The sequence below is a fragment of the Maniola hyperantus genome, chromosome 17 (assembly GCF_902806685.2).
Source record: "Maniola hyperantus chromosome 17, iAphHyp1.2, whole genome shotgun sequence".
Lineage (NCBI taxonomy): Eukaryota > Metazoa > Arthropoda > Insecta > Lepidoptera > Nymphalidae > Maniola > Maniola hyperantus.
In genome coordinates, this window is record NC_048552.1 from 10,462,799 (window position 1) to 10,486,592 (window position 23,794).

Here is a 23,794-nt window from a genome sequence, read left to right on the forward strand (position 1 = left end):
AATTTATTACTAAATATTTCTACTAAAAGCTATAAATTGAACCTTGAAAGTTGAAACTAAAACCTCTACTTGAATAAATCATGAGAATTTATGATATTAATTGTTAACTAGATGCAGGTTATTTTTAATATAAACTACCGTATTAATAGTACGTTAAGAGTTACTTAATAATAATATAGGTATAGCTACTTAAAAGTATTATTACGAACTGTAACATTTTTGTTAACTTGGACGTTTTTACATTGTAAACGTTTTTTTTCTGTCCATTTGTCAAATAGACAAAAAATATTCATACAGTCAGAATTCAGGTAAAAAATAATTCTGTGTGGTTTGAGATGAGATTTTTACATTTCACGTTGCTAAAATTCGAGCGTCGAAACCCAACGTCAGAGTTAAAGCATAAAGCAAGTGATATTAAAGTGATATTAAAGAAATCATGATACGAGTAAAAAAACTAACTCCAGAAGGTGTATGCGCCGGCGAATCGCGTCACTTACGCGTTTCTCCGAGGTTTCTGCGATTTGTTTATCTTTTAAGCAAATTAAGGAAAGACGGATGGCATGCCTGGCTCTGGCGAGTGGCCCGTTTGCGTGAGCCTAAGCACTTAAAATACGGCACGACTTCGAGAGTAATGTTATGGTATTTGTGAATTTTACTGTACTGTATTAGATTAGCCAAGTGGCCGAGCTTCGTAACGGAATTATAATTAGGAATTAATTAGCTACGATAAAAATAAAGGGTACTTAAAGTAAATTAATAACTTATTAAGGTTAAGTGAAAACAACACCAGGAAATACTTGTGTTCAAAATTTTGTGCACGGTGATATGGGACGACATTTTTAGTAATTTAAAACATTTTGTTAAAAACTAAATTGCTGAGATGGATTACAGATTTGCACTATACTTAATACCAAAGTTTCAGGTATGTATCTCATTTCGTCCTGTGACACCCGGACAGACAGACAGACAGCAGAGTGATATTAATAGGGCTCCGTTTTTACCCTTTGGGTACGGAACCCTAAAAACTACTTTAATTGGTGACTGGTTGAGATATATGGTGGTCACACATTACTGAAGTGCCGCGCATAAGCCGTACACGCTGAACTCAATGCATTTTTCGCTAATGAAAAAGTTTGCATTGAAGGTATTAAAAAAGGTTTTTTCTACCCAAAAATTATAAGCCTCTAACTTGTGAATTAACTATTTTGCTGTATATATGTATTATGTATATATTTTATAAGTAATGATTTTATTTTGCATAATTTAAACATATTGTTTTTCCCAAGTATTTATTTACCCTTATAACCATATTGCGGCTAATAATTCTGTTGTATTGCTGCTGTAAAGCTATCCCTTTCCGTCAGAGAGAATTATGAAAGGGATAGCAATATATTATTTACACCTGTCATTTTAATTTAGTTTACAGATTTTGTACAACAGTATTAACCATATTTTTATTTACGTTTAATTTACGAAAATCATTATCTTTTATGTTGTAATAATAATATCCTGCACATTGATTAAATAAAAGGAAATATAGATACCGCTGAATAAATATGACGTTAAAAATTATTGTTTTGTCCTCTTAACTTTACAAACTATTATTTAATGATTGCATTATTAAAATAAAATTATTCTTAGTTTAATCTCTACTGACTCTACGACTTGATTATCCCCGCGTGGATTTAGGTTTTTAAAAATCCTGTGGGAACTCTTTGATTTTCCAATATTAAAAGTAGCCTGTGGCACTCGCCAGGTCTTTAACTATATCCATGTAAAAAATCAAAAATTAATTTTCTTTTCTTTTTTTAGCAATATTAATAAGAAAAAAAGATGCAGATAGTCTCTGATTTATGTAGACGAAACTCCATTATCGACGCCATTATGCGATCTACTTAAAAATTAATATTTAAAGTAAATACTATTGACAATAGCTTTTTTTATTTTAGAATAAATTTTATATTTAATATTTATATTTAATTTTTAATATTTTAGAAACTTAACAAGTAACAAATTATTCATTACATTATTGAATAAAATTTTGCAATCATTAATTAATATTTTGTACCTACTTAATACTTATATCAAAAGAGCTTGAGAGTTCATCCGTCCCTAGTCCCTACATAATTAAAAGAAATACGTTCAGAATATTTTTGATTTTCTAGTCCTGTATTACATATTTAGATTTTTAGTTTAGTTTTAAACTAAAGTTTAGTATTAGACTAAAAGAAAAGATAGGCAATTTCAATATTAGAAGCTGATTATGTAGCTGTGATGTTGTGATTTGTGATGTGACGTTCGAGTGGCGCCCACTACTAATCAATAGCCTCAAGTTCTCTGTCTATCTGTTTCTTTTAGTCTCTGAATTTAGTTTTAAAGTAAGTCAAATTGTTTAATTTTATTAATTAATCATACTTACATAAAAAGTTAACTTTTCCCACCATTTTGTTTTAATTTAAGTTGCGTTATCCTATCACCCATAACTACTTACTAATTTTGTTAATTTTTATTAGCCTTAAAGATCTGTGAAGTGAGACTACATGACATAAGATCAACTCCTGTTACTGATAATACTTAAAAGATTATTTAAAAAATGTTAAACAGATGGTACTGTTATATTTTTCATAATATCTTACGGTTAAGGAGACCATATCATGTTTTGTAGAAATATAAATGGTTATGCGATTGAAAATGTGTTTCTTTTTTACCCCTTTTACTTTTTATCTTTTTGGGATATTTTTTGCAGTATTAGTATTTTGGTAGTAAGTATGAGGCCTCGTAGAGGCTTTATAAAACTCATAGCAAGGTCAGCGGCCTCGTGGCCTTGCCTCCTTAGATTAATTATTAATCTAAGCTTTGCCTCCTTGCCTGAACTTATTCGCGGAGGAGATTGCTTCCCATGTTGTGCTTCAAGCCTGTGATTATTGGCTAAACCGGACGAGTGAATATCTGCTATCTTGGCTTGGGGTCTAGAACGGGTCTTCCCCGATTTACGGAGACGGCCAAGCGGGGGTATGTACGGGCCTCGAGTAATGGCCTTGGTCAACGCTGCTTCGATGCGTGACAAATAGTGCTCGAATTGACCGTCTTCGAAACAAAAAAGAGATTAGAACCTAGTTATGAGAATAGAAATAACAGATCAGTATTTGACCCCAATCTATTTTTGACATACCGTACGTCTTTATTATACAACCTACAGTAGCCGGCAGGAAATATTGTACATCGACTATTAGAAAGAGGTTTCGGCTTCATAGAGCGTTGTCTCTGTCACTTATACCTATGTGACGTTATGTCGGTCTCAACGACAGACAACGATCTACGAAACCGCTATCTCTTTCTCGATGTAACTACAATAATATTTCCCGCCGGACAATCTTTCTGGCTCCTACCGGTGCTACCCGTGTAAAGCCGGGGTGGATCGCTAGTTTGACAACACTGCTGTAAAATTATTTATTAATTTCTAAACGAACATGACGCTTATCTTACCATAGACAAATGTGTTTGGCTGTGTGTTTGTCGTGTGCGTGGATCAGTGTTTACCCTATTTTATGGCAAAATGGCTAATTGTTAGGCGTTTTTATATTAACAGGGATTTGGGGTAAAATCTAACTTCACGTGGTACACGCTTGGTAGCCTGTTTTTATATCCATCCATTTACATACATTTTGTATCCTTTTAGATTTATTAAAAGGGATAGGCTCTAAAGAGCTAGAAAAGTGCAGAATGAAAAAGTTTTCTCGGAATACTAGGTAGGTATTAGCTAATAATTATTTGTATGAAATTGAGTAATTATAATTTTGAAATGGAAGAAAACTACGACATTATGATTTTTTTCATCAAAACACCTCACGCGCCATTTTCACTTTATATGGGTAGGTACCTACAGTTTGCCTGAAATAAAAAAACATTATTATTATAATAACTAACTAACTATGTCAAAGGAGATCATTCACGGCCCATACAAAAAATATCAAAAGAAAGTGCCAGGCAAAAAAGCATTGATTCCTTCGATAGATCCTAAACATATTTCATTATTACAGCCAAGCTGTAAGACCGCTATATTGTAGTTTGAAAATCTTGTTTTTTCATAACTACCTAATTCTAAATGTTTCATTTTATTATGGAAATCCATATTTTCAAACTTCAATATTTACCTAAGTAAAGGTCTTACAGCTTTGCTGTCATAGGTAAAAATGTTTATAATAATATCCTCTATCAAAATGATTACTTGACTTTTTTGGCCGGCATTTTAAAATTTTGGTACGTTATGAATGATCTCCTTTCATGTCAATGTCAAAAGTACGATTTTAGTCCTTATTTTAAAGATGAACCGTACTATTGAGATAATAGTTGACCCATAGAGTTAAAATGGTGTGTGAAGAGTCATTTTTTACGGACTACAACTAGTTATATTTGAGGAGTTATTTTTTAAGGGCGAATTCATACAGAAGCTAGGGTAAAACCAAAATCTGGGGTGGAAAGGGAAACAGTAAACACTGGTGCGGATGTCAGATGTTTCTGAATTGTGACATTAAATGTCAAAACAGTGTCTTCTTAAGTAAAAGATGCATTCGTTAAAAATATCGCAATTAGAGTTTAATTAGACTTATTTCTATAAGAAATCATGTCTGGTGGACTTATAGATAAAGTTTATATCGGTTTGGATCATGCGCCGGCCGCATTTGACATCAAATCGCGTATATTAGGACCAGTAAGTTTCACTACATTTATGTTACTAATTCACTATTTTCACTTTTATTACACGTATTTTCACCTTGTATTACAGAATGGGACTAACTTAGAGTACATAAGATCTGAAACAGGAGTGGCTGCGGTTTTGAAAAATGATAAATTTGAGCCATTGCACTTGGCTCTTCATCATACGAGATCCGAGGCATTGGCGGCTGCTAGATCGTTGGCGCAAAACTTGATAGAGACTATACGAGCTGAGTTGGCGCAGTGGAGTGCTGCACAGGCTGGGGGACCGCCTCCTGCGTTGAATGTGCCCCCTCCAACCCTTACAACCACTGCCGCACCTCCTCCGGTGCCCCCTCCCGTGGTGTCAGTGGCCATGTCTACTCCTTCCTCCCTAAGTACGTCTACACATCCTTCTGTCATTCCTCCAGTAGTGAGTGTGGCCCCAGCCACTACTCCTCTTATGACTGTACGGCAACCCACAGTACTACAGGTAGGCCTTTTTACAAGTTTTAATTTTTCATAGAACTTATTAGATAACTAACTATAATAAGCAGACCCTGTTATACACAAAATGGAAGAGATCTTTAGATGTAGACTAGCTTAACGGATGTCTACATCATAATGCTATCTGCATGTCCAATTTTAGCCCGATCCGTCTAGTAGTTTGAGCTGTGTGTCGATAGATCCAGTCAGTCAGTCACCTTTTCTTTTTTATATTTAGACTAGCATGGATTTTATTTTATCTTTACAGTTACTCCCTCAACAACACTACGTACTGAACCAAGAAAACGGTCAACTCATACCTATCGTACAACCTGGGATGCAAGTGTCCAACACCAACTTCACATCACTACCCATAGCACAATCGTTAAGTACAATACAACAACCCAACTTTGGCACGCAGATGATTGATTTATCTTCCATGCAGCCAGTTAATGTGACTCAGTTAAGATTGAGTGGTGTTCCGTCTTCCATGTCCATGATCCTGCCAAATGGATTATCTTTTCCTCAAGCAAGTTTAACAGGTACTTAAATAATAAATATTCATAACTAGTTAAAAACTTGAATGAGATCTATATCTTTTATAGTGGCCAATAATAATAGACAGTCGTAGTTGCGCCAATTCTGTTGTCTTTCTCTAAAACTCTCTAATACTCTAAAATTGATTTGTGCTCAGAATCAGTACTACAGATTTTAACCTTTATTTACTACTATAAAAGATGGCGGTCTCAAAACAGCTGTTATGTTGGGTGGCCATATTGGTCACATACAAAAATATTACTTACTGCTCTCATGTGATACATTACAATAAAGCCATTACGCAGTCGGCGGCGATCGATAGAATCTATAATTTATATGAATGTCGCACAGTTGCGACTTCGTGCGACTTACACATGGCATCTTCCATATAAATTACAGATTCTAACAATCACCATCGTCTGAATCGCCGGGGGACTAGTCGACTGTGTGTAACGGGTCTGTCTTATGTCAGAGAGAGATAAGAGTTTATGCAATAGAAACAGGCATATGAAACTTTAGACCACAGTGTTGTGCAAGCTGAATTGCACTTTGTTGTGTTGTAACAAGAATCACTATATAAATGTCTTTGCGGAGTAAGTAATAGTACCTTACAAGTACAGAAACTTGTAAGGTACTATTAAGTATTCTGTGGTAATAGTCTGCAGCAGTGTAATAAGAGATTATCAATAAATGTATTTCAAAATAAATTAAAATAACTAAAACAGGTGCAGACACAACAACAGTCAGCTCTGCGACCGCGACGCCAGTAGTCTGCGCAGCGCAAAGTACCAACTCATCCCAGAAGTTTCTGTACAGCACTGACAAGGGTGACAAAGAAGTCAAATATCATATACAGGTAGAGTTTATGCATTGACAAATTAATAGGCTTTGAACCCACATTAGCGCCGATTCTCTTGTCTTTCTCTAAACAAAATTTAGACTATCTGCATCTTTTTCTTTTTAATATTGCTATATGAATTTTACATTTAAAGACTCAAAATTTTAGTGCACGCCACAAATTTAAACAATAGGCTTGCAACTGGCAGCTAAAGTCACGAGGTTTGACAGCTCTAAATTAAATTTAAGAAATTTCGAACTGTGCCTGTCCTTTTCATATTACATTAGTAAGAAGAGGATACGAATACTCTAAAATTTAGTTGTGCTCCTTTGTATTTAATTTAGAGCTGTCAAACCTCGCGACTTTAGCTGCCAGTCGCGAGTTATTGTTTAAATTTGTAGGGCACACTAAAATTTAGAGTCCTTTAATGTAAAATTCATGTTCCGTCCTGTTCTAGCAATATTAAAAAGAAACAGATGCAGATATTCTAAATTTAGTTTAGAGAAAGACAACAGAATCGACGCCATTGTGCTCATTAACATTCACATTTTACACCATTGGATATGTGATAGACAGTTATGAGTCTGTTTGAGAGCTCAAACATACTTTAAGCATGATCTTACATTTACAGGGTGCTGATACAATGCAATGGACGGTCCCAGGTGGTCAAACTATGTTGATACCATATCAGCAACTACAGGAGTTGACGTCCAATCAGTCGGGGTTGACCAACTTACAGCCGCAGCAGTATGTTTCTGTAAGTACAAACACAATATTGAATTGTGGTTTGAAATTATCATAAAAGAACGCACAGACATATAAGATACATTATGTTTATTATATATAATATTATTTATATTAGATTTATCATACCATCATAAATAATACAGCCTGCATTTTTATAATTTTTATAGTGTTTAATTCAGACTAGGTATTATAATAGACCAGATACCAGCTTATTTGTACTTGTACTGACAGATAGCGCCAGCAAACAGTTTCCAACAAACGTCCCTCCCGCTGTCAGCCGTACAGCTACAACAGTTACAAGCCACTGGCACCCTCATGCAATTCAACCAGAAGGTAATAGCAATAAATATTTGCTTAAACAACTTAATAATTCTGTATAACAATACAACAATAATTATTATTTATTATGATGTATAAATTATTATTTATTTAAGTACTTTAAAAATTTAAAAAAATTGGATTATTTAGCTACACTTGAAAGAAACTTCGAAATAAATTTTGAATATGTATCAAAAATAACGGAATCGACGGTATTTGAATTTTGAACAGTCTCCAGATATTACGCTAGATCGAAGGGCATGCATAAAAATGTATTTCAAAACTTTCAAGTGTAGACATATAGTCCGCGACAGGTCCAGAAGGCAAGGTATGAGGCGGGGGACGCCCGCACACCCACGCTCGCCCGCACTGCGGGTGTGCAGGGCGTTCCCTCCCCGATTGCGATTCAACCTGTCGCGTACTATATGTATTTTTTATTTATTTATGATAAAAATGTAACTCTTCGAGACAGCACAACAAAATAAAATACAAATTAATGTTTGCAATTTTTTAACAGCCCATAGTAAGCAGTGCGTCTCTAATAAATATAATTTCGACCGGTCAAGCGTCCTCTCCGCAAATTATATCCGTGAGCAAATGTTCTGTCATAGCATTCCATCATACTAATATTATAATTTCTTCTCACCTTCATTACCTATACGTTTATAGCTTTAACATAATACCAAAATGTTTATTTGCATTTAACTACTAAGTTAAGATTTTTTAATACTCATTTTAAAAAACCCACACTGCTAATATTGCGTGGTACACAAAACCTAAACTAAACTAAGGCTCAAAGTACATTGTGGCAGTGTAAAAGCAGAGCGACGCATGTTTTCTAAACATGTTACAAAGGAAACTGAACTTTTCCAAGATGGCCTTGTTGCATTGCCATTATTTTTTAAATATTCCCTGCCAAAAAAGGCGTGCGCGATTTTTATGGTTTTGTGTACTGAATTAGCACCAATTCTGTGCCTTAAAATATTATACACGACAATATTATATTCTTCAATTGAACCTTTAGTTTTCTTTCAAGCTTTTCTGAATCTCATCTTAAGTTGCAAATAATTTCGAAATAGTTCTACCATAGCCATTTTTTTAGTTGTCCCCATCTCTGTCGTATTAGTTCATTTAGCACTAGCCTTCACTTCACTCGGTGTATGGGCTTCGCATTCTTAGGTTCAAGGCATATTGGCGCAGTGTTGAAGCGAAGCAACGCGTTTTTCTAAAATGTTTCAAAATAAAATCTACTGTGTAAAGTGTATTTTTGTATGCTACTTTGTGTGGCATTTTTCTTTACACTTTGGACTTTACATAGTGAGTACATTGGAATAGTTTTAAAAGACGTGTTTTTTTGCTTCTACACTGTCGCAATGTACCTATAGTTTTACAGTTCGTGTCTCAAAAGTTGACACTGTGCTTACAAATAAATTATTTCGTTGGCTTGAAACAAGTCCAAGTACAATCAGTGTGGCAATGCTTTCTTGTGGCTTATTCAGCGCTTTCTCGAAAGAAAATCCGCGAGAAAGCATTGTCGCCTAGGTACTTGGGGTATTGAGCAGACATAAAGCTTTAACAGAGCGGATTGGAAAGCGTTTTATTCCTCTTGTCAACAAAGAAAATTTAAGTAAATATAATAAACCTTATAACAATGTTCTTTGTTTTTTTTTATTCAGATACAAGTTAGCCCTTGACTGCAATCTCACCTGGTGGTAAGTGATGATGCAGTCTAAGATCGAAGCGGGCTAACCTGGAAGGGGTATGGTAGTTTTTATTAAACCCATACCACTTTGGTTTCTACACGGCATCGTACCGGAACGCTAAATAGCTTGGCGGCACGGCTTTGCCGGTAGGGTGGTAACTAGCCACGGCCGAAGCCTCCCACCAAACCAGACCAGAAATTTAGAAATTATAAAATTCCAAACCCCTGCCAGGATTCGAATCTTAAATTCAATTTTAATTAATAAGATTTAAATTTGCTCTGCTCTCCGCACCGCTCTGGTCGATGTGAATTCTGAACGGACCCTAAGAACCTATTTTTTCGTCGCGCGTTGTATCTGATCAAGCCTTAAATTCAAACCGCCCAGTTTCAACTTTCGTGAAAAGAGCTGTAATCAGATTTAATCACACTACAATTTTTGTAATTTCAAGTTAATTTTCAAAATTTTCAGAGTTCAACACCAACAAAACATAACCAAGACTCAAGAGCTCAAAAAAGATTGTCAGACGGATCGCCCAGTCAGTTACAGTTACGCCCGATAGCGCCGGCTGGGTAAGTTACGTTTAATTATTAATTTAATCTTCTATTTAACCATTTTTTCAGAGTATAAGCTAAATATTTTTTAAATATGTCACTTACGTACCTCTAGTACTAGTATATGTACCTCTAGTACCAAACTCTGATATAGGTACAGTTTTAGTTCTTTTCTCAAACTTAAAACTTTTTGAAAATGAGACAGATTTGTGTAGAAGATATCTGTCTTGTTTTAACTCTCTTGTTTTAAGTCTGAGCAAAGACAAATTATTCTCTAATCTCTGTAGATATATCGGAGAGTTCGAGGCCTTACTGTAACTTTTCAAGTTAACTAACGTGACATGTGCGTTAGCGTAAATCAGAAATTTAAGTATGGCAAACGTCGTGTTTTTAATTCTGAATTTTACATACAATATTCGCAGATTTACGTAACTATGTATCACATTATTAAAAACTAGGGCTCAGAAATATATTATACTTTTTAAATGCACCGGTAAATCCTTACGGGTGTTGAGCAAATCGTAATTTTTTCTATAACCAAAATGCTATTTGCCCTTATTATTACAGTCATTACTATTGTTTGTAAGTTTGGAGTTAGGAAAAAGATATTTGAGGTCTCTAAAGAACTATTCTTTGTGCTTGAGGATTTAAAACAAGTACAATTTAGAAGATATTTAGCTCAATATTGAATCGTGCACAGGTATGGAGGTGTCGACACGATTGAATTCGATTAAATCTTATGCAGTAAAACTTAATATTGGCAGTAGAAAAACTTTTTCCGAAATTGTAGTCCTACAGATTTTGTAATCTTTCGAATTCGTAAATAAAGTAGAACTTTCCGAGGAATACATTGGCAAGTAAAGTTAAAATCGTAGTAAGTATGCGCCATAAAAGTTGAAATAATTTGCAATAAGGCTTTACACGAGTTGAATTTCGCCACATATCTAGCATGCGAGACAAAAATCGACCGAAACGAAAGGCTAGGACTAACATCGCAAACGCCAAAAAGTAGACCAGTCATTTTTGCTGTGTAGCTTATTTTGAAACAGCACGGATGAAACTAACACATGTAAAATCTACATTATGTCCTTAATTTTCGGGGTGCATGGTGTTACTTTTTACCTCAAAAGATCGTATTTGAACTTTTATGACGAAAGCTGATATTATGCATGTATTTGTTTTTGACCAAGCGATTTTAACTTTAAACTTTGTCGCGTATGTATTTTTAGTATTTCTCAGTCATTTCGTATGTTTAACGCAAATTTTGTGTGTATTGAACTGAAACGATGCCGCAGGTCGCATGTAAGCCAGGACAAGAGCTCGTCGAGAGATTCGAGGTCTTGGACCAGCGCCGCAGGTATTGAAGATTTACTGAAACTTGACCCTTTTATACCCGAGATTATTTGACAAACTACCTACCTAGTAATTTGAAATCTTTAGTGCTTGTTCACGTTAACTCTTGACTTCATATGGGCTCGGACGTGAAAATACAGTTGATTTTACATAAAAGAGCTCTGTACGATAGTGCGGTTCTTGCGCGGGAAATGAATGTGCGACAAATCATCCTCTGGGCAGGTTCAAGCTCTAAACCTCTTTTTTTCAAAAAATCAAACGTATTTTTCTCGTAAGTACAACAGAAGAGCGGAATAAGCCCAGGAAGAAAGAAGATCAAACCTAGAAATAGCCGAGTGTTCACATACGCGACGCTGCAAACTTTGTTGAGTCCGCAAACGGAAGTCGCATGTGAACACGCACTAAAATATCAACTTTGGTCGCCCGAAATTTTTGTTACGCTCTAAATCGGAAGCAAGTTGCGTTGATGGAGCGAAATTATTAATTTATTGTATTTCAGCTTTCCTCACTGTACCCTTCTATTAACCTCTGCGCAACCAGTCGCCACTGCTATCGCAATGTGTATTGCTTTCATTCACACTAACCAATTACCTTAGGTGCTGACAGAGACAGAAAGAGCGACGGCAGCGTATTGGTGCTTCAACCGGTCAGTGTGTGAGACAGCTCCATACAAATCTATGAAAAAAGCAGCTTGTTTACACAGATGCCCTTATTCTAGTTTCAGGAAGCTTTTCTTTATAGACTCGGCGTCCTGTGGAAGACATTGGGTAACTTGGAATTCTTATCCGTCAAAAGCTCTCGAAGGCCACCATGATTATGAGTAGGCTCTGGGTTCTTCGAAGAAAACACCAGCGCGCCTGCACTAACTACTATGCAAAAACTCGTCCAGAGCGTACTAAAATTTTCGGGCGTATAATTCTTTAGTTTTAAACATTGATTTTTGTCTATAACTCAACTTATCTCGGATATATTTTTTCCATTTCTCACTTCACTTTAACGAGCTTAATTATTATTTGTAAATTGTAATGCTATAATATGAAATGTATTAATACGCCTACCAAAATGCGCTTAAGCCTAGCCTAATATTTAGTTTTCCAGGTTATGGAAGAGGAATGGACTGAAATTCTCTAAAGCAACTGTAAAAAATTACAAACGTCGGGCAAACATCTACACATTCATTTTGCTTTTTTTTTATGTCAAACTCAGCTAAACTTCAGTGGTCTGTCGTACTATTGTAGCCTCGATGATTTCTACTTCGCCAATAATTGGGAATTGAATTGATTTCTACTTCATTTCTTTTTACCTTATTTAACAAATCTATTGTTTACAGCACATCATTATCGGTTATCCAGCTATCATTGTCAACTTCGAGACGTTTGGTCTCCGGAAAGCTTATTTTTACAGTATTGCGCCAGCCCGAGTAGTTTTGAACGAGTGACAAGCATCTTCAAAATGACAATGCAAAATGCCGCCACTCATCGACGTAATCGTCCGAATTAGATTTTGTTCTTTCAGCTTTTGTTCGAGTGCAGGTGTATAAACAAGCCTTCAATTTATGTAACTTCTATGAATATTGCTTATGGATTTTGGGTTTTTATCCAACTAATTTCTAAGAATCTTATAGATCAAATACCAGAACGGTTCTTGGCACTTGCGTCATCTGAAATGTTTGTTTTTTTGAATTTGGTAAAATGTATTTTTGCGTAAAGATAAAAAATCCGCGGCAGTCTTGTGCGCAAACATTAAAATTTATTTTGAATTATCTTTGGAAATATGCAAGCGTTTAATTGTTTAATATTACTTTTTTTTGCGATTTTGCGACTTTGGATTTTTACGCCAAGAAATATTCCAGAAGCAACGCGTACGACAAATCCTTAACCAAATTCAAGGTCTGGTACCGCTTGGGTCCAGGCTCTAGCGATTCCCTGCAACTTGTTTGATGCCATCTATCCTAGTAAAAGCTTTTCTAACAGAATTTTCCGGATGCGGTGACCACTCCGTCATTTTGGGACCTCAATGTTTATCGGTTACTCGTGCTACGTGCCCTGCTTATTGCATATTATCAGCAGTGCTATTGGTTATATTTTTTACTGTCAATTTTCTTTCAGAATTCTCAAATGCAGCTTTCATTCCGGGCATCGAGTCAAAGAAGCAGTTTAAAACCTTTTATCTAGAATTTCGACCTGTTCAGCAAATCTACCAAAAGTCCAGAGCAATTGACAAGACAACACGGGCATTCTTAACTTTCTATAATCTGTGCATGATATAGCAAAAGCGTAGACCCGCCTTGCGTAAAACTATCTTAGTGAATTGATTGACAGCACTACATTGTTCCCCGCAGCTAGAGATAACACCGTGGTCAGTATGGGGATGAAAATAAATCCTGCTCACGGTACCATCATCCACGTGTCTTCGGGACAACAGACCAAGTAAGTAGCTTTATTTTCTTAACACAACTTTCAGTCTTTGCGGAATCCTTACAGTGGTGTGGAATATACAGTTAATTGTTTCGTCCGTCCATGTCCGTTTATTGATTGTAGTTTTGCATGCAACAGAAATAGATGCATAGGAATTTCTTTCTCTTCATTTTTAAGAACCTCATTTGAGTTCAAAAATAAAACAGATTACTTTGTCTTTCTAGTGTATCAGGATCGTCGGTAGCACAAGACGGCTCAGGAATGTATATTAAACAGTTAGACAGAAATGCTATACAGATACAATCTGGTAAAGACGGACAAAAGCAGGACCTATCGGCGAATAAGCTCCAGAATACAACTCAAAACGTGCAAATGATAACAGTTCCTCAAGGCATGACTGTACTGCAGAATCCTTTAAACATCAGTCAGATGCCAACCGTGATAGGCCAGCCGAACAGCCAAGTCTACATGATACCAGCGAATCATCCAAGTCTCGTCCAAGGTGGTTTACCCCCTGGGTTAATCGGCCAACAAGTTTTGCAACCAGGGCAGAACGTAACAGTCATGCAGCCAAACCAACTCGGCATGCCAGGCGGAGTACAATACAATGTGCCATTAATGCCAATGAATATGCCGCCGAATTCGCAATATATGCCAGCAGGAATTAATTTGAACACGCAGCTATCAGCTCAACAGTTCAACGCAGCTCTAGCCGGCCAACAGTTGGCCAATTCGAACTTAACAGTTTCTGGATCGATTCCTATAGTACAAGCTCCTCCTCCCTCATCACCAATGACCAATACGCCAACAATCCCAGTTTCCCAACCTCCGCCAGTTCATCAAATTGTACCTCAAAATTCCAACTTCATAACACCAACTTCTCAATATGCAAACATGCCGCCGCAGTATGTGATGCAGGCTAATTCAGGTGCAATGACCATGCCAGCGACCAATCCCAATGTCCAATACACAATGTCAACAAATCAGGCGACTACGCCAGCACCCAATAATGGCAACAGCCAATCGACTAGTACCGAAACAGATGCTGCCGCAAACGGAACGGGCAATCAAACTAACTACATCTCTTCATCATCACAGGATAACAGCTACGCAATTTCTGGAGCTACTCCCGCAAATCCGACACAACAAAATTTTGCAGCCGATGGAAACTCAACTTCAACTTCTTACGCACCTTCAAACCAAACTGTAACACAGCAGAGTTACGGGACGAGCAACGGCAGCACTTCACAAAACACAGCTTACAACGGCAGCCAAACTACAACCCAACCTCCGAGTTACCCTACAAACGGTTCAAATCCTCAAACGCCGAGTCAATCATACGGGGCGTGTACAACTCAAAGTTCGCAAAACAATTCGCAAGCAAGTTTTTCTCCGTCGACCACTCCAGCTCCTAATCAAAGTTATCCTGCAAACATGCCTAATATGCCGAACGTAGCTTACCCACCTAATCAAACCGGGCAAAACCCGTATCCAAACGCAACGGGACAAAATCTGGCAGCATACGCGAGTAACCAGTACCAGTATACAAGCAGGCCGTGGTTCAGACCGCGGTATGGCTCTCCGCAAGGGTCGCCCTACGGATCAAACGCTGTCCCACCCCCTAACGGACCCCCCATGCCTGTTCCACCGCCCACTGGAAACTACAATAACTATTGGCAGGACAGTTGAGACTTGGAGGGCATCATCAACACGGACTTGAGTCAGGACTCGTGACAAATGTCGGACGCAGATATAAATAATATTTTACTGCTTATACTATAATTTTGGGCAGCATAAAGCAGTTGATGAGTAAAGTTTGGTAATGTTGTACTGTATACACCTATAAAACTGATCGCATACCAATCAGCACGCACCGATAGGATACTTATATTTTATTCCAATTCAAAGTGTCCACTGCCATATTTTCTTGCTAAAAAGTTTCTCTCGTTGTCTTTTCAATGTCAATTTCTGTATTTTTCATTGAAATGTAACTTCCGCAATTTTTTGCGCGAGTATTTAGCCAATGTGATGTGCAAATGATTTGCCAGAGCTAATTCTGTAAGTTGTATAGTTAGTGACTTTTGACAATAGAATGACGTCTTATTATGCTAAAAATGCGCGCGCTGCGCACAACTTGGTTTTCCTGCGGCTATGCCAAAGTAGTTTGATTACTCATAAACACTATGCGTCTTAGCTTCACTCCATTTCACTCTGTAAATGTTAATTGCACCTAAGGCAACAATGCGGCGCTTGCTTATTTGTGTGCGATCAGAATAACTCTGAAGACAGCGTGTTCGACGCTTTGGCAATAAAGTGACCTATGTAAAGCACAAGGGCGCCTTCAAATTTGCCGCGCGGAGGCAGCGCTGCGGGCGCGCTGCGGGCGCGCTGCTTTGTAAATCCATATAAATAACGCGCTACACCCGCGCTGCGGCCGCGCGTCATTTCATCGATCGAATTTGTATGGATTTACTAAGCAGCGCAGCTGCAGCACTGTAACCGCGCTGCTTCCGCGCGGCACTTTGCGGCGAAGGCACCCTGAAGATAGCATATTATTAGATTTAACTGTACTGGGCGCGCGCTTTCAACTTGCCTGTCTGTTTGTAATGTCAAAACACCAGCTGTTTACTAAATACATAATATGACAGTATAATATACAGTGTTTATGACACAAAATAAATTCAAAATTATTGTCTGTCTGTGTGTTAATAACGGTTGAGCAAATAGCTGATGTTACTATGACGCATACTTCTATGCAAGTTGAAAGCGCGCCAGTAGTGTAGTAAGACCAGCCCCCCAATTGTGTAAGAATAACCATTTCATGGCTATCGCAATCGTCAAGAAATTCTGCCATTTGATTGGTTGATTCGCTGTTTACATTTTGTCACAGCCAATCAAAGGGCAGAATTCTTGACGATTGCGATAGCCATGAAATGGTTATTCTTACACAATTGGGGGGCAGTTCAGTGATCTGTTATGTATAGATTTTAATCAACAAACTAATGATACAAATGTGCAATTGAGTGTCTAAAGGACACATTGGTGGAATGGTGCTAATTGGGTTACACAAACCCTGACCTCAAGTTCACAGGTCTAAAAATATTGCCATCCTTTTTCTCAAAGTATATTCTGAAAGACAGGACTTGTCAATTTAGTTTTTAGGATTTGTTAGAATCAGATTAGCACCATTACCTACACAGAATATAGATTGAAATGTGTGCCTGAAGACTAAGGATCGGTTCAGCGAATCGATGCGAAAATTCTTTTTACATAGCCTATTGTCTATTGACCTCTACATTGACCTACGCACATTTATGCACAAAAAGACCCGCGCAAGCGAGCGAATGTCCACAGCGAATTCGCTTATTTTCGCTTCGATTCGCTGTAATTCTGTCAATATGAATTGACCCTAAGAATCTGTAGAATAAGATCTTTATGTAAGAGAGACTGCTTTAATATTATAGATATTATAAAGATTACATTTATAAAATGTATAAATACAAATATAGGTACCATAAAATATGAATAACATCTTTTATTTTTGACCAACTCAAGTTTCACGGAGATTTCATGGTTCTTATTTATGTAATTCGTGTGAGATACCTAATTTATTCATGGGAGAGAATTTGACCAGTCTTCGCTTTTCTTAGTGACTGGTTAGTGCAGACCCTAGAATAATAGGGATTCCAACATCAATGGTGCAGACCTTTATTTTTATAAAGAGTTAAGTACCTACGTAGGTTGTAAAAGAGTTTTTACTTTACTTTTTGTCATATATTTTAAAAAAAGGTTGAATGTCTTGTCAAACTCACGTCTTGATTTAAAAAAAAGCACCAAAAAAATATTACATTTCCGCACGGTTTTTTCAATCATAAAAACAAGATGAACTCCGAGAACCGTTATCCGGTCACCGCATCATTATTCATGTTGAGAGAAATTAAAAATCGCCAGGAAAAAGTACTGCGAGGTTACCAACTTTTGAAAAGAAAGACCGAAGCTCTGCGTATACGAGGTCGGCAGGCCGCGAGCGAGCTGGCGACCACCCAGGCGATCATGGGGCATACCTTGAGAGAGGCGTACATATCGCTCGCTGCTATAAAGTTTACGAATGGGGAATCGAACGCTTTAGTACTCGAAAATGTCGGAGAGGTAAACATGCGTTCCTGACCACATTGTAACATTTTTAGGGTTCCGTATCTCAAAAGGAAAAAGAAACCCTTATAGGATGACTTCGTTATCTGTCCGTCTCGTGTCTGTCAAGAAAACCTATAGGGTACTTTCCCAATGACCTATAGAATCATGAATGTACGGGAGCGGTTTGCAGGCTCGACCGTACCAAAGGGGAGATCTCCCACCGAGCGATTGGTTGTGCTCGGTAGCGCCAGCTGGGCCTTCTATATATAGTCCAGATTGCCGAACACTGTTAGTGCGAGTACTGTCGGCGGTACATTTGTTCGGGACTACGTCACCGATTGAACAGCGCCATCTAGTTTGTACTGTGGCAACCGCCACAATGAAATTTGGCAGGTAGGCTGTCCACTGAATCGGAGATGTGTTGAGTAGACCAATTTCAGATTGTCGGTAAAAATCGCGATATTTTTATTCCGTCATCTGATAAAACTGATTGGTCAACTATATACATCTCCGCTCCGCTCCGCTTCATTGCACAGGCGCCCTTAGTAGGTAGTTAGTTAGATACTAGTGGTATATTTTGGTTACCTACCCATATAGGTATAGTTAGGTATAGACATTAATAATAATATTATGTTTCTGATTACATTATGAGTTTGCTTACCTTATATATCGACAAGGCGCAAATAAGGGTGCAGCGAGTCCCAGAAAACATATCAGGAGTCTCCACAATCTCCCTCCAAGTTATAGAGGACGCGACCGCCAACGACGCCCTGCGCTACGCCGGGCTCGGCGCCGGCGGTCACCGCACTGCACAAACTAAGGAGGCATTCCGAGAGGCTGCCAAATTACTAGTTAAGTTCGCCTCACTACGGAACACTTGCTTGCTACTCGATGAAGCTATTAAATCCACCTTAAGGTTAGCTAACAAGCAGTTTTTTTTTTAGGTACCTACTAAAAAACACCACTGCCCGGTTTTTTCTCAAATAAATTACAGCCCGTGTTACTCAGGACGTCCCCCCCTATACATCCAACATGGTCTAGGCATTTAGAAGTTATGATGGATTAAAGGAACTCACATAAGTATTATATACAATATGAACCTGTAAAAATTTAATTTCTTTTTGTAGGAAGGTAGTCACTAGTCGTGTAAAAATGCCAACAGTTAATAAAATATTAAATAATATTGAAATAGGTAATATTGTTTTCAAATTCAACGATTTTTTTCGAATGTAGGTATATTGTCTATGGTACGTAACTCACCTACCGTTTACTTTAAACTAATCAAGAAATTCCATCAAAATTGGTTGAACGGATGGGCTGGGAAAAGCTAGCAGATAAACACACATTTAAGTAGGTACGCATTCATTTATAGTTTATTATTAAGTACCTAGGTACTTGATGGATTATCATAGGTACTAGACTAATCTTAATTAACTTTTTCAGAAAAGTCAATGGCATTGAAAAAGTTATAATGCCTAAATTACGAAACACTGAAAATTATATTTTAACAGAAATCGACGAACTGGTAAAATATTGCTTAACTTTATGCTATTTTTTATAAAGTCTGGAAACAGATCTAGCCTACTTAAAGTTTTTTTTTACAAAAGGAAAGAGAAGAGTTTCATCGTTTGAAAATGATAAAAGCAAAGAAGAACATGGGTCAACTTTTGCCTAAAGTAAAATCTGCTAAAAAACCAATCTGCGGGGATATTAGTGAGAATGGTCTGTATATTCATAGGTACTAAGTAGAGTGTTAAAAATCCAGTAGTGTGTCTGTTTGTTCCTTCTTTCACGCATAAAAGGACTGAACTAGAGTGAGGGAACTCTCGGTTTGATCCTGACTGAATCGACGATATGTCAAAATATCATATTAGGTATGCTATAGGTATGGGTGACGTGAAATCCATAGATATAGGAATAAGTAGGTAAGTAAAATCAGAAAAATAGGCGATTCATAGGCTAACTAGTGTCAAATGTAGGAACATTTGACGCCTGCCAGTGACGTTGAAGCCTCGACGTTTTGTTACAAGTTCCCTGAGCTAGCGCGTACCACCGCGGACCTACTGTGGATTCTAAAACAGATTTTTATTTATTTTTAAGCATCATAGTTGTTGAATTATCGTGCAAAATATCGAAAAAATACGGAACTTTCGACTTTTATACGGAACCCTCGTTGCGCGAGCCTGACTCGCACTTGGACGGTTTTTTATAATTTAAATTAATAGGTAGGTACTTGTTTTACTTTATTTCAGACAGTTCTTCAGTCCCGTCAGTCTCCCAAAAGGAATCGTTGGAATATATTGCCGACGCGTCGGAACGCAACGTGCAGATCACGATTTCTTCAACTACAGTCTCTGGAGGTGACTTCAAACCGGCGTGCTACCCACACAACTGGAATGATGAAGATTTGCTGTTTTAAACATTTTATTTGGATTTAATTTCATGTATCAATTACTTAGTAAGTACTTATGTCATTAAAAGTAAAATTTAAAAAAAATTGGTTTTAATTTTATTTTATGTTGAGGATTCGTAGGTTAACCAGTTGAACATGTAAGTACATCGACCTTTAGAATTAGATTTCGGCTCTGTAGAGCGTTGTCTCTGTCACTCATACCCATGTGATGTTTTGTCGGTCTCAACGACAGAGACAATGTTCTACGAAACCGCTATCGGTTCTAAAGGTCGATTTACAATATTTCCTGCCGGGTACTGTATACTCACTCACGTACGGAGCGCGCTGAGAGTAGGAAGTTGAAAACGTGACAATGGATAGTTACGTAGGTATACAGGTGTAACCAGAACGCTAGCAAAAACTTAGCGTTATTGTGCATTTAGCCTCATTTTGTAGTTTTAGTGATTGAGTTTTTTTTAACCCGAAATGTATAGCATGCAAAATTCGAGTCAATGCCGCGTCGTAGGCGGATTCCGATATAGGGGGTACTAGGGCCTCGAAGTATGTCATTATCATTAAACTTTTGTAGAAAAAAAAAAAAAACATCTATTTCAAATATCATCCTTTATTTCGGTAAGTAGATAGGAAGTACATGATAGAAAAAGTAAATTATTAATAATTAGTAGCGTTACAAAACCCAGCCATTGTCGAGTCTCTCTTCCATTGGTCTCGTGAAGTATTGGCATCTTCGAAACTTCTCCAGTATCTCTCCCTGCAATTAAGTACATAAGTAGGTAGGTTTCGATATGCATTCAGGACCTAGGCCTAGGAAGGTATTATAAAATGTACTTATTAAACTATTCCAGTAACAGCTATGTATAAGAACCAATCGCAGACGCGTTCTGGAATGGAGACCGTACCGGCAGTGGGACGACCCTCAGCCCCAGCCCGTTGACCTTTCAAAGGTGGCAAGTGAATGGATGAGGAAGGCAGAGGATCGTGTGGATCTCCAAAAGCCTATATCCAGCCGTGGATTTATACGGGTTGATAAATGGATAAGGCTGCCTGTCCATAGACGCGGAGCGAGAAAGAATACCCGTCAAGTCATAATAGAGCTACTGGCGACAGGAAATTGGTGCGCGAAATATCCGTTTCTCCGCTCCGCTTCCCTGCTCTAGTCCGCAAATCCTTGTCCATTGAAGCGGAGCGGGAGTTTTATGCAATTCTATCGGTCAATATTTGCACAGCTCCGCTCCGCTCCTTTTCTCCGCACCAGTTGACAGGCAGCCTAAGGTAGGATAAGAGACAAGGGTAAGATGCTTCGTCCTTTGTACAGCCCCTCAGATGTGCAGAATATAACTGGCTCGTGGCTCGAGCTATTAGGTACTTACAGGACCAGTCTTTTTGATGTTCTCGCTGTAAAAAGTTATGGCACTCGATCCTGTGCCGTACAAGGGATATTTAAGATGCATCTGTAACAAAAGCAGCACTATTTAAGAGTGACTATAGTTGGGCCATTATGAACGACCGAACTGAGTCGCAAATCATTACGATCATAGAGTTGTGAGAATGCCACAGATGTCGTTATCGATAAAGGGATACCATTCGGAAGCAGGTAGCTGGCAGCTAATTTTGTATTGTTTCCCCTCGCTCTTTATTTATAACCTGTTATCGACTATCGACAAATCCTTAACTTACTGTAACAAGCCTGTAAGTGCGAGCGAGAGGTCTGATAAAAATGATTTGAGTCATAGTTCGCACGTTCGTAATGGCCCAAATATAGGTAAGTATTGACCATACTACCATTTTAAATTACCACCATGAGTAAACATACCATTGTAGTAGGAAAAAATTTGGTGTCATTTTCGAATAGCCGTATCTACCTAATTAACATAAAAATGGTGTCGAATTAACTTCAAAGGAAATTTTTAAGCGGAAACGTTACTTTTTCAAAGGAAACGTTTACATACCTATACTTAATTTGAATCAGTTTAGTCGTAAAGCTGTCAATCCTACGATAAGTACCTACACACCGGGTCTATGAAGCGTGAACGGTGATGGAATAAATCCATCGTACTAAATTTGGAAAATAATAACGACCAAGTAGGTATACCTAACTTACGTTTTTATCCGCAGTCACCTCCAAATTCCGAGGCTCGAATTGATCCTTTATAAAATTGGCATCATATTCTGAGCAGTATTCGACAGCTGGCTGGGAAGTGGCTAGTTCCTCGATCACTTCGTCCAACATCTGCTCCCAGAAGAAATCCGTTAGCATACGTTTACGGATACCTATAAAGTGAAACGATTTTACGTAGGTACATAATTACCTAAATATCTACCTTTTTTGTGGGGAAATCTGTCATGGATACCACCGCACCCAGAGAGGCCCAGAGGTTATATCGGATTCTTATACCCACAGTGTCCCACGCATCGCCTGGTGGCTGGTCTACGAGACTGAACACGTTAGCACTACAGCGGCGTCTGCCGAGGAAGGGTCACAGGACCAATAAAATAAGTATTCCTATACACCGCGGCTGAGGCGCATTAGGAACACCAATGGTGTGCCTCTCCACTGGGGGCTCCACATTTTCCTATCGGGCGACAGAATCCCCGTGTCTATCACTTAAAAACCCTTCTCAAGGGGGCAGACTCCACCTATTGCTGAAGAATGGACCGACTCGCTGCCACACATACAGTACATGCCGACCTAGGTGAACAGTTCACGTATCGCGACATGAATAGTAGTAGATTTCACCCAGTAGCGTGCACAGGGTTCGAAGTCAGGGTTAGTTTAAGCCTGACTGGCTGACTAGATAGACAGGTGCCTAGAAAATATGCAGCAAGAGCATAATAAAAACAAAACGTTGAACTATTTCAACCAGTTTCAACTAAAGTAGTATTTACCGTTTTATATGTCTAAGCCTGCATGCCATTTTTAACCGACTTCAAAAAAAGGAGGAGGTTCTCAATTTGTCGGAATCTTTTTTATTTCAACTGTAGTGTGCAACCAAAATTTTCAAATGTACCTACAGTACCTAAACGGAAACTTATGGGCAACAATTCAACTAGGTGCCTACCTTCATGATGTCTAGGCTTTTTTGGAATTCTATATTGATCACGCATCTCACTCCCTTGGCCGGGAACTTCGCGCCCATCTTGAAGGATCCAAGGCCGACTAAAGTTCCTTCCTTTGCCATACGCCGAAGGTTCTATGGGCGCTTTGGGATGACGTGTTATACGTTCTAAGGGTCTTATTTTTAATTCAGGTTCTTCACCTAACGGTTCAGGAATATCTGCTTGCACTTCTTCATCAATCTTAGATTCCATTTTCCTATATTAAATTATTATTTCCAGGAACTTATGGAACCCGTTTATTGTTTTCTTGGTTTCTATGGCTCCCAAAGTTATAAGTGGCTCTGAATTCTGATACTTACTAGATTATTTGTTATACTGGGCTGAGATATATTTTTAAATTCCCCTAAATAATATAAAGAAAATCCCGTAATTTAAACCAATTTTTTTGAGCCGACCGACGTGAGTCGTGAGTGATTGCAAATATTGTTGTCTATAGTTCTGTCAATTTTGATCTGTGGTTGATCTAGCCTCTAGGTTAATAGTCT

The 23,794-nt window shown here is 37.9% G+C and overlaps 3 protein-coding genes across 5 annotated transcripts; 2 read left to right on the plus strand and 1 right to left on the minus strand.

Moving 5' to 3' along the window:
- The first annotated feature begins 4,457 nt into the window (after nucleotides 1-4,457).
- On the plus strand, nucleotides 4,458-16,431 carry LOC117990301 (uncharacterized). Of its 3 annotated transcripts, XM_034977763.2 has the most exons (11): nucleotides 4,459-4,711; nucleotides 4,787-5,188; nucleotides 5,450-5,723; nucleotides 6,444-6,574; nucleotides 7,188-7,313; nucleotides 7,535-7,636; nucleotides 8,139-8,210; nucleotides 9,793-9,893; nucleotides 11,171-11,232; nucleotides 13,570-13,657; nucleotides 13,870-16,431. In XM_034977763.2, the coding sequence occupies exons 1-11, from the start codon at nucleotides 4,625-4,627 to the stop codon at nucleotides 15,332-15,334; spliced, it is 2,910 nt and encodes a 969-aa protein (XP_034833654.1). In that variant the 5' UTR covers nucleotides 4,459-4,624; the 3' UTR covers nucleotides 15,335-16,431. The 3 variants fall into 3 exon arrangements, with proteins under 3 accessions (XP_069360222.1, XP_034833654.1, XP_069360221.1); XM_069504120.1 differs by lacking the exon at nucleotides 8,139-8,210; XM_069504121.1 differs by lacking the exons at nucleotides 11,171-11,232; nucleotides 13,570-13,657 and having other exon boundaries at nucleotides 4,458-4,711.
- A 1,076-nt stretch (nucleotides 16,432-17,507) lies between these two features.
- Nucleotides 17,508-20,208, plus strand: LOC117990303 (V-type proton ATPase subunit D-like). Its single transcript, XM_034977765.2, has 5 exons — nucleotides 17,508-17,794; nucleotides 18,457-18,695; nucleotides 19,223-19,304; nucleotides 19,387-19,501; nucleotides 20,032-20,208. Exons 1-5 carry the CDS (start codon nucleotides 17,528-17,530, stop codon nucleotides 20,196-20,198), a joined length of 870 nt encoding a protein of 289 aa, XP_034833656.1. The 5' UTR covers nucleotides 17,508-17,527; the 3' UTR covers nucleotides 20,199-20,208.
- Nucleotides 20,209-20,799: 591 nt separating this feature from the next.
- LOC117990304 (uncharacterized) lies at nucleotides 20,800-23,786 on the minus strand. Its single transcript, XM_034977766.2, has 4 exons — nucleotides 23,252-23,786; nucleotides 22,294-22,463; nucleotides 21,563-21,643; nucleotides 20,800-20,943 (listed from the first exon to the last, which is right to left on the minus strand). The coding sequence occupies exons 1-4, from the start codon at nucleotides 23,499-23,501 to the stop codon at nucleotides 20,860-20,862; spliced, it is 585 nt and encodes a 194-aa protein (XP_034833657.1). The 5' UTR covers nucleotides 23,502-23,786; the 3' UTR covers nucleotides 20,800-20,859.
- Between the last annotated feature and the right edge of the window lie 8 nt (nucleotides 23,787-23,794).